General features: G+C 36.9%; 1 protein-coding gene across 1 annotated transcript; it reads left to right on the plus strand.

Annotated features, from left to right (window-relative positions):
- The first annotated feature begins 6,086 nt into the window (after positions 1-6,086).
- On the plus strand, positions 6,087-9,582 carry LOC113296091 (BTB/POZ domain-containing protein At3g50780-like). Its single transcript, XM_026544430.1, has 2 exons — positions 6,087-7,521; positions 8,288-9,582. Exons 1-2 carry the CDS (start codon positions 6,883-6,885, stop codon positions 9,263-9,265), a joined length of 1,617 nt encoding a protein of 538 aa, XP_026400215.1. The 5' UTR covers positions 6,087-6,882; the 3' UTR covers positions 9,266-9,582.
- The last annotated feature ends 873 nt before the right edge of the window (positions 9,583-10,455 follow it).

Here is a 10,455-nt window from a genome sequence, read left to right on the forward strand (position 1 = left end):
ACAACTTAATATTCGACATATTTGGAATATAAACGTTCCCACAGTTGGAAGAAAACTATTTGGTAGGAAAACAAAGTCAATCTGGGGATCATAGCCTGGGAAAACCATATCAACCAGAGGATGGGTTTCTAACGACTGAATTTCTTCTGGACATCATTAGGTTCGGGAAAAAGAGTATGAAGGTAATCTTGTAAAATGGTCGAGGCAAAGATATCAAGTCCAAAATGAGGGATCTCTGCAAGAGATAAAGGTATGGCACAAGGAGAATGATAATCACCCCCAAACTTAGATTTTTGGGTATCTCTAGATAGACTAGCTACAATTTCCTTAATTTCTAGATCATTGGAATCCTGAAAATAGTCAATTGCTTCTTCGAGGTTATACTCAAGTGACGCATCCTCACTCATATTTAATATCTCTACGAGTTCATTTTCTTCGTCTAAGACTATTGTTTCTAAGTCGCTAGACTCTAAAACAACATTTTCGGAATAAACCCGTTCCTCTAAAGCATTATCGGCTTCGCAATCAAAAGAAAAAACTACATCGTCTAAAACGGTGGTATCCCTAATCAAATCCTCGTCCTTTTGAATAGGTGAATAATCATAAAAATTATTTGGATTTGAACTAGAATCATTATAAAGCTTAATTGGATTAATAGATTCCTGATCACTATGCCTACACATTTCAGATTCTTCATTACTACTATCCTCATCATAATAGTACGAAGATGATTGAACCTTATCTAAATAAGTAGTGTATTTTATTCTAACCTCGTCCTCTAAATTAGGCAAATATTCACTATTGATATCAAGGGTAGAATTAGAAACACTATTTTGGAAATTTAGATCATTTCGAGCAGCATTAGCTAACTGTTCATTTTCTGCCTCTAGACGTGCCTGAATTTCACTGAGCATAACACTTATACATTCACTACTCTCGTTTATCATCTCAGAATATCGTGTACACTCTTCTTTTGAACTATTCATTGCAACTAAACGTTTATACGTCCTTTCAATCCGTCGTTGGGTCTCTTCTAGAGATGGAACATGTTCAGAAATATCATAATCAGGACTAGTTTCCAAAAACGAGTAACCAGTACTACAGTGTTCCTGATTTTCTTGCTCGTAAGACCAATTCGCGTGTGGATAGTAATTGGGCTCACCATGTTATGAACCATAACCTTGAAAAGGTTGGCGTTCCCAACTACTATTCCCACCATGGTCATAAAAAGGATGATGTCCATATTCAAATTCAGGTCGATACTCATTGTATTGGCTTCTATCATACCAATTCGACATTCTTAATTGCAAGGGAATTCTACACAATCACAAACAAGGCTGACTCGACCAAATCAAACCTATAGAATCTAGAAAACAAAAAGCATGATGGCTCCACTTAGATTGTTTTCTAGACCAGCTTCTATTCCTTCGAAAAGGAATTCGTTACAATTTGAGCACACCCTTCTGGAATCAATCCTAGCTAATGTAAGTTGAATCGAGGCGAGGGAAGCTCAGTGGAGCTTTGATACCCAAAGCCTCACCGGTATTACAAGGCGGCGCAGTCACGCATTCAACTTACAGAAACCATCAAGAACTTTGAAGTATGCTTAAAAGAGTAACCAATATTTTTCGAAAGATTTTCCTACCAAGCTCGTTACCCTATCGGTCTCGTTCTAATCAAATTTTAAGCTTGGGTTCGCGTTAGGTTTCGTTTACCTAAGGTGGGAAAGAAGTGAGCAGTGATGAAATCCGAACCCTTATCTTGTATTGGCCAGGCCTTACCCTTTACTAGGAATTTAAAAACAGTCCAAATTCGTCCCCAAACAATGAATCACCTTAAGGAATACAGTAACTCGCTTACAGGAGATTCGCGAGTGTTTCGATGGACTTACCTCCCGTACCAGACGGGGGGTGAACCGTTGAAGTTGACTCGGGCCACGACTCCTATGTCATGTACGAACCCGAGGGTCCGAGACGATATTGTAATCGTCGTCCTTCCCTGCAAACAATTTATATTTAATTTTTTTTTATATAATCCTTCCGTAGGGTTTAAAATTAAAATAAATTGTCCAAAGTCCAGTCCAATGAAAAGAAATACAAATAATAATAATAATAATTACAAAAAAAAAATAAAATAAAAAATGGAAAGTCTCTTAAAAAATAAAAATAAATAATTCTCTCTCTTTTTTTTTTCTCTCTTTTTTTTCTTTATTTTTTTGCTTTGTTTTTTTTCCTTCTCTTTTAGCTTTAAGCTTTGATTCCAAGGACTTTAGTATCCAACTTCAAACCTGTAATACAAAGACACAACCAAAGAGACGTAAAAAGAACAAATGGAATAATAAAAAAAATAATAAAAACCTAAAAATTCTACCTAAGCACAAATACGCGTCGGCGGCGCCAAAATGATTAAAGATTTTTGATGGGGTTGTAGTAAATAGGATTCGTTTCAGACTTGTGAAGGAAATGAAATTTTTAGATTTAATAAAAATATATATACAAAAATATTAACAATGGGAGAGAGGTACAGGGACAAAGGATTTGGCCGAATTCACTACACAGGGTTCATTCATATATTCTTTGACAATTTAAAACTCAATAAAATTAACATGGACTCTGATTTTGCCAAGATAGATTCTCAAAACATCGATTCTAAGTCCTAAGCATGATGTATCAAAACACCTAAGCTAAGCATACATCATCAAATTAAATAAAAACCAATTAATTCAAATCATATTTCAATTTTAAATTAATGCAAAAGTCATAAAAAAGAATAAAATAAATTTACCCGTGTATGAAATTCACCCTCCTCCGTCGTTCCAGTGTTGGGTTTAGCTCATCATGATAAAAACACGCTCAAAATATTTATTTATTGCTCAAATGGTGTTTACAATGAAGAGAAAAGTAGAAAATGGTGTAAAACTGTAATCTGCGACGCACAAAAAGCGTCACAGAATGAACGATAAAACACAAGTGCTGCTGATGTTTAGACTGCACTGCGACCCACGGCTGTGCGTCTTAGACACTGTTAATAAACCACTGTCCTTGCGAGTTGTTCTTCGTGTTCTTGGTGTTCTTCATCATCAGCAGCAGCAGAAACAGAGTTTCATCAACTCTTGATTTCTGCTTCTCTGGACCTTCTCTCGACCCCAAACTCTCGACACCCCCTCTAGGACTCCCAGGGAACCTATTTAAACCAAAAACACGAGTTGAATCTCCTCCATTAATCCCAAATAATCTTCTTTTACTCGGGATATTTTCTTTCCTTTTTCAAAGAAATACGTGATTTTCTTTCCTTTAATTCCTCTTCCGCGCTTCTGTTGATGTGGAACACACTCCAAACAAGTTTCTACAGCATCCCAACTCCATCCAAACACGTACAAACACGCTGAATCCCGTGAACAACTCTTCCCTGCACGTATTCCCCTTTTTCCAGCTCGTGGATTTCCTAGCCAATTCAAACCAATTATGGTCGAACCAAACACCCATACCATCTTTATTATGATATATCACATTTTTCCACAAAGTTTCAGCGATTGAATCGCACAAAATCACGTCCAAATGTCCGATCAAACTTCTGCAGTTGCATGCATCATTTTTCCCGCCTTTTTCTGATTTCAAATTTTGGAAGAAAGGGACCTCCCCTTTATCCATTCCTGGGGTCCCTTTAGCAACTGGGGCGGAAATAGTAATTTTTCTGGGTGTTTTTAACAACTCCTCCGGGTACTTAGCGTATTTCTGGGGTGCCTTTAACACTTTATCATGGGGTGTAAAACACCACTTTTTAAGCCCATTTCGCTGCAAGGGCTTATTTCTCTAAAATTTCCTACAAAGACATAAAATAACACAATAAATACAAAATCGAGCACTAACAATACATACAATTGAGACATATTAGACACATAAATGTGTCTATCACTACTGAAGAACATAACCAACCATACTGAAATTACGGTTCGACTCGAAAGTTTTATACTAACCGTAACTGGTATTACGATTGAGTTTTTCCCCAAATTGAACCAGTTACGGTTGGTATTGGAAACTTTACGAACCGTAACATGCAATTACGGTTGATAACTAGCTAATTACCAACCGTAAGTTCTTCTGAAAGTTTTTAAAATTTGATTTTTTTACGTACTTTAGAGAATTTTAAGCAACAAAAAGCTAATGAGAACTAGTTTAGAAGTATACCTGGTCATTTTCAGTTGCTGGTTCTTCACTTTGTTGGTTAATTTCTTCAATTGGTTGAGATTGACCTTCACTATGGGTTAAAACATCTCTACCATCTAAGAAATACTCCATATCAGGATCTCCATCAAGGGGTATGTAGTATTTGTTTTCTCTATCGTATAGAGATTCACCCATCTCAAGTTTGCCACTAGAATCACTCATTTTGGTTGAGGGAATCAAAATCTAGGATTTCACAAATATCACATAAGTTTTCTTTTTCTTCTCCTCTAATTTTTTTTATAAGTCTAAAAATCTGATTTTAGAGTTATTATAAGTGAAAATTAATTAACAACACTAAACTTGATTATCATCACTAATCTTGATTATTAATAATAAGGGTTAATTGGTCATTTCCATATTTTTTTTATAAGAGGCACTTGAATTAACATCTAATGACCCTTTTTGTTTTATTAGATTTGCCGCCCCTCCAATGAAACCACCGCCCCTTTAACAGGATTGAAAAAAAAAGAGACGTGTAAAAGTTATGTTCGGCTGATAGGAGGATCCAATATTTGAAATTTGAATTTTTGGCATTTTTTTCAGGAAGGTGAGTGAATAAGTTCGTGCTAAAATTTGTCATGTACTCACAAGTAGTGGACAGTTTGAAGACAAACTGTGAGACAGTTTACCTGCTTTGTCACCTGCACTTCTTGTTTCAACACAATTATTCACGAAACCGTTCTATCCTTTTTATCTTTTTCTCCATACCAAGGTATCATTTCCAAGCTCTATTATTGAGATCTCTGATCGACATGTTGAACTAAAGTTCAAAAAAGAAGAAGAGTGAAGTCAAGAAAACAATTTCAAAGCCACAAATCATAACTATTGCACATAGAGAGAAAAGAGAAGGCAATACAAGGCATGCCATATATGGCCTATGAATAGAGAAACCCTACATTGGAAGAGCACTGATTCTCTATTCTCCATAGACGATGCTTCTAATATTTTTCTTGTTCTCTTTTCTTTTTGGTTGTCGAAATACAACTACCTTTGATTCTTTTCCCTGAGTTCTGTGACCCCATTCTAGAAAAATGGTCCATTGAAACTTTAAAAGCCATGCCATAAAAGTAGCAGGAGAGCATCAAATGCTCTCCAATGCCATTATCCTTTTAAAGATGAAAGGAACGCTAAACAGCTCATGTACTGTTGCAAAAAAAATTAAAATCATGAATGAACAGAATAATCAATTAAGTGGGACTACAATTTTTTAATTGTTTGGTGTTAGTTTACTAGAACTGTCATCATTGATTAGCTTTATTCGATATAAGAAACAACAAGTTAATTATAATTAGAGAAATGTCAATCATAATCTAAGGAATAATATCACGATGATAAAGTTAACGTTTGGATGAGATTACAGCCATGACCCACAACTTAATCTACTTTAACACATACATAAATGGCAAGCCGGACGCTTCTCAATGTACTCGGCTTATCTACAATACTACCTTCATTTGGGGCAAATGAAAAAGTAAAAGTATTGGTTTTTCGGATAAAATATATTTGGAGCCAAGTCGCAACTTTTCTGCCCAAATAGCTCAGAAGCCTCGAGACTTTGTATCTCAAGTATTTCACCTAGTGGGAAGTCAATGCCACGGAGTGCGAATATCATGTGCTCGAACTTATTTGAATCTTTGGATTCTGTAAACGAGAGTGCGTTGAATTGTTTCGGTTTGCCCCTCCATGTGCAAAAGAATGCGTGAATAGATCGTCACGGCAAATCCGTATTTATTATTGAGTGGTTATATTCTGATAGTCTGTTGACATAAATACAACATTAAAAGACAATTCTCAACTCATAGTTACACCTGCTGAAATAACTATTTCGCTTACTAAATTCCCCCACCAGTAACTAACCATATACTTGCAGGCTTCTTATCCTAATTTAGCATGCTGCTGACGGTATTTTGGTCATTTGAAAAGAAAAAGAAAAATGATAAATAAGCAGAAGCGCAGCAGAGAGTACAGAGAGAATCTTTGAAGAGAGTGAGAAGAGAAACTTAAGACATGCCTCTGTGAGAAATCTCGTAAAGCACAAACATTCCAAGCTGGTAAAGTTAAAGCAAAAAAGAAAACATAAACCATCTTCCTTGGACCATTTTTTCTCTACAGATGAAATTTCTACTCAAATAGAGAGAGAGAGAGAGAGGCATTCATCATTTCATCTTCGTTCTTGGTTCCCTTGATACTTATCAGCTTAGCTCATTAAATCATTAGTGGAGCTTCATGTGCAAAAAATAAGAAATGGGTTTTCAATCATGATTCAGAAGTTTCATTTTGAAGCAAGTAAGTAATTTTTTTCTGAGTGGTATTTAAAAGATCCATTTGCACTGTTGTGTAGTGTTTCAAAGTCTGGGTTTGTTAGAGTTTCTGATTCATTTGGGGATTTTCTTCTGTAAAACCCAATTTTTAAGTGAAGACTGAAGGAAAATTAGAGATAATCATGTGTTTGATGGTGTTACTATACATTAGTTTGATCAAGAAACACTAAAATGAATCACCCTTTTGGTTTCACTGTTTGAGTATTTGGTTTCTAGTTCAGTTATAGATCTATTTCCCAGGTGTTAAGAATTTTTGAAGTCATTTTATAGATTGAAGTAAGATTTTTCTTCTTGATTGCTTTGAAATTTGGTTTGATACTTCATCAAATTAGATAATGGCTGAATTTAGAGTTCCAAAGGTGGAGCAAGGACACACTAAGATCAGAAGTGTTCCTATTGCTGTAACCCCAGAAGGGTTTTGGTGTTGTCCATCTCCTGTTATATTTCAAAAGACCCTCAAATCTCATAATCTTCAAAACAAACCCAAACCTCCAGCATCACCACAGAATACTTCTACTCAGAAGAAGCAAAGCCCACAAAACGATAAGAGAACAGCTCCAACGCCGTCTAGAGCAAGGGTTCTTTCCGACGATCAAAAAGCTTTAAGCTCTGATGCTGTCAGTCTGAATACAACAACTATGGTAGTTGAGAGACCTGCGAAACCCAACAATGATAATTCACGGCGAAAAGTTGCTATTGAGTTTGGTGATCCTGGAACAAGTGATTTGAAGGTTGTTTTGTTTGGGAAGCAGGGATTTTCTGTAAAGATGAGTGTACATAGGAGTGTGCTAGTGGAAAATAGCAGTTTCTTTGCAGAACAACTCTCGCAGAACCAGTCTCCTTTATCTTGTCTTGAAATTGGTGATTGTGATGATGTTGAGATTTATGTAGAGACTGTTGGATTGATGTATTGCAAAGAAATGAAGCAGCGCCTGATCAAGCAAAATGTTGCGCGAGTATTACGCCTCCTCAAGGTATTTTTAGGACCATCATTGTTTTCCTTCAGTTATTTTTCTGTACTGAGCTCAAAGGTTAACTGGCGAGTCTTATCAAGTCATGAGCCTGACAATTCTATTTATCTTTCCTTTTTATGCCAAATTTGATTCTGGTAGTTTATACAAGTTAGGATTGTTACCGTAAATCTGTAATTGCTATGTGCTGGTTTAGAATGGTATTAGGACAATGCATTATGATATCTATAGATCTGAAATGTACTTCTACAACAAAGGACAAACCGTTTCTTTTCCAACCTTTAGCAGAGTCTCCTTTTAAAGCCAGTTAATAGCTATCTTCATTCAAACACTGTTCTATTTTGCTTTATTTGCTGCGTTATGTAAGTTTCTTATTAGTAGATGGCGTCTCTGGCCTTTGGTTTTTCGGATACAGAGTAATTTTAGTTAAAAGGCAACTGCTGCCTTTATTTTGTCTAGTAATTGATTAACTATAAAACTAGGTGCTCTACCAGACCAAGTTTTGTATTAGTAGATGGATCTCTGGCCAATGTGTTAGTATTAACCACCATTTCATGTAATCTGTACATTTACTTCTAAAGCATGTGGAAACAAGTTTTAAGACTCTTAACAGTATCACCCTCTTGCTAAGACATGTTCACTGATCACTTATTTGCTGCAAATCTATTTTCTCAGATGATTATCGGGATTTTTTTGAGAGCGTAGTGTTTCTTTTCAACGCCAAGTGAATTCCTCGACTTCCCCTTACATTAGTTGCAATGACTTGCAGGTTGCTGAATTGCTTGGTTTCCAGACATGCATACATTCATGTTTAGAGTATTTGGAGGCTGTCCCCTGGGTTGGAGAAGAGGAAGAAGAAAAAGTGGTTTCTTCAGTCAGACATCTCAAAAGTGATAATTTGAGAGTGAATCCAGTGTTAAAGCGAGTAGCCTCGGATGCATCACGTCCCCCTAACGACACACTTACCCACATAATGGAGCTGGTTCTTAAGAGCAATGAAGAGAAAGGTCGACGTGAGATGAAAACCTTAGTGTTGAGACTTCTAAGAGAAAACAACAATCTTCTTAGTGATGTGAATTCCGCAGAAATATGCAGTAAAAATATATACAACTCATGTCAAAGCTGCTTAAATTCACTGTTGAATCTATTTAAGCAAGCTGCAGAACCAGGATTTGTTGATACATCCATGGAAAGCAAAGGTCCAGTGGCGAAGCAAATATCTCTAGAAGCTGATAACCTTCTATGGTTGCTTGACATTTTGGCTGATAGGCAAGCGGCAGAAGAGTTTGCACTGATGTGGGCTACCCAAGTAGAACTGGCAACCCTTCATTCAAAGTTACCAACAGTATCTCGCCATCTCATTAGTTGCATAACAGCGCGACTGTTTGTTGGTATAGGAAAAGGGGAACTGCTTCCATCAAAGGACACACGGCAGCTATTGTTACAGACATGGTTTCAGCCATTGATCGATGACTACTTTTGGTTACAATATAGCTGTAGATCATTTGACCGAAAAGTGGTGGAAGAAGGTATTGGGAGGACAATACTAACACTTCCGCTAGAAGATCAACAAAGTATTTTGATGGCATGGTTAGGATGTTTCTTGAAGGCCGGTGATAACTGTCCGAATCTTCAAAAAGCCTTTGAAGTCTGGTGGAGAAGAACTTTCCTAAGGTCTTATGTGGAACAGCATGAAGAAGATCTACTGCAGGTAGGTGAGGCTTCGTCGACTACGCCATCAACTTAGCAAACTTGTAGGACATGAACTCATTACACATCAGTAACGAGTCTACTGACAGTAGCGACGGTAGCCATTGATAATGTTGTAAAAGTTCATTCTTATATCAGTGATTAAGAGTTTGCTTGGGAGATCCAAATTTGTGAAAAACAAAGAGAGAGTGAGTTTGTAACAGTTTTTCCAAGTAGTTTCTTTGAATGTAAAACAACAGAACTGCTTGGATATATATGTATTGTGTAATTGTGTGGACTGATGGTGTGGGATTTCGTTGCATCGTCTGTCATTACTGTCATGATAGCTCATATTGCAGGCTGGTTACAAAGCTAGATCAATGTGTTTCATTAGATTGGGGTCGGTGTTTGAAGTCTGAACCTTGACCATGAAGAAGAAAATGTTTGCAGTCCCAGTAGCAATCTGTATACAGCTGGAAGTAGAAATCAGTGTACAAGTAGAAGGCATACAACAAACCATGTGTTCAAGATCTGGTGGAGAGGATAATGAAGGTAATCTCAACACAACCCTCCAACAGTTGCCTTTTTTCCTTCATAAATACTGAATGATGCTTGCAAGATCTTTCTAATTCAGATATCCATGTACCAAGTACCAACCGGACGTACTACGCAGTACACACTATATTGAACTGTAAAACCACGTGGACAAGAAACCCTCCTGCTCCCAGAGTTGGATTGAATGGTTTCCTGTCTAAATTAGCAAGTCTGTCATCCTACTGAAAATGAGATGTAATTAACTTGACCTTTTCGCCACCAAGTCTTCTTTTTTTTTTTTTTTTTTTTTTTTTTTTCCGCCATCAAGTCCTTTGTTGCATCCCCAGGTGTCTTAAATGTTCTAAGAAAAGCTGCAGTCCAATTTAAGCTAGGGAAATATAGACAAGCTTGAGTTTTGAGACTGTTTGGAGATAATCTGCCAGATTGAAGTGGAAGGCTGCCAACTCTAGTTGAGTAGCCTACACCTTCACCAATGCAAACTCCTCTGCCGCTTGCTTGCCTTTCCGCTGAAATGTCGAGCTACAGTAGAAGAACCGAAATCACGTGCTAGTCTCTGGGTGAATTTACTATCTCAGCTAGACAAGGAACGAGAAAAGGACTAATTACCTATATTATGTACGGATTCATGAATCTATGATGCCTTGTACAATTACATCATAGAAACCGTCACCAGCTGATTATATCTCGTGACTA

This window comes from Papaver somniferum, chromosome 1 (assembly GCF_003573695.1).
Source record: "Papaver somniferum cultivar HN1 chromosome 1, ASM357369v1, whole genome shotgun sequence".
In the NCBI taxonomy this organism is placed as follows: Eukaryota; Viridiplantae; Streptophyta; class Magnoliopsida; order Ranunculales; family Papaveraceae; genus Papaver; species Papaver somniferum.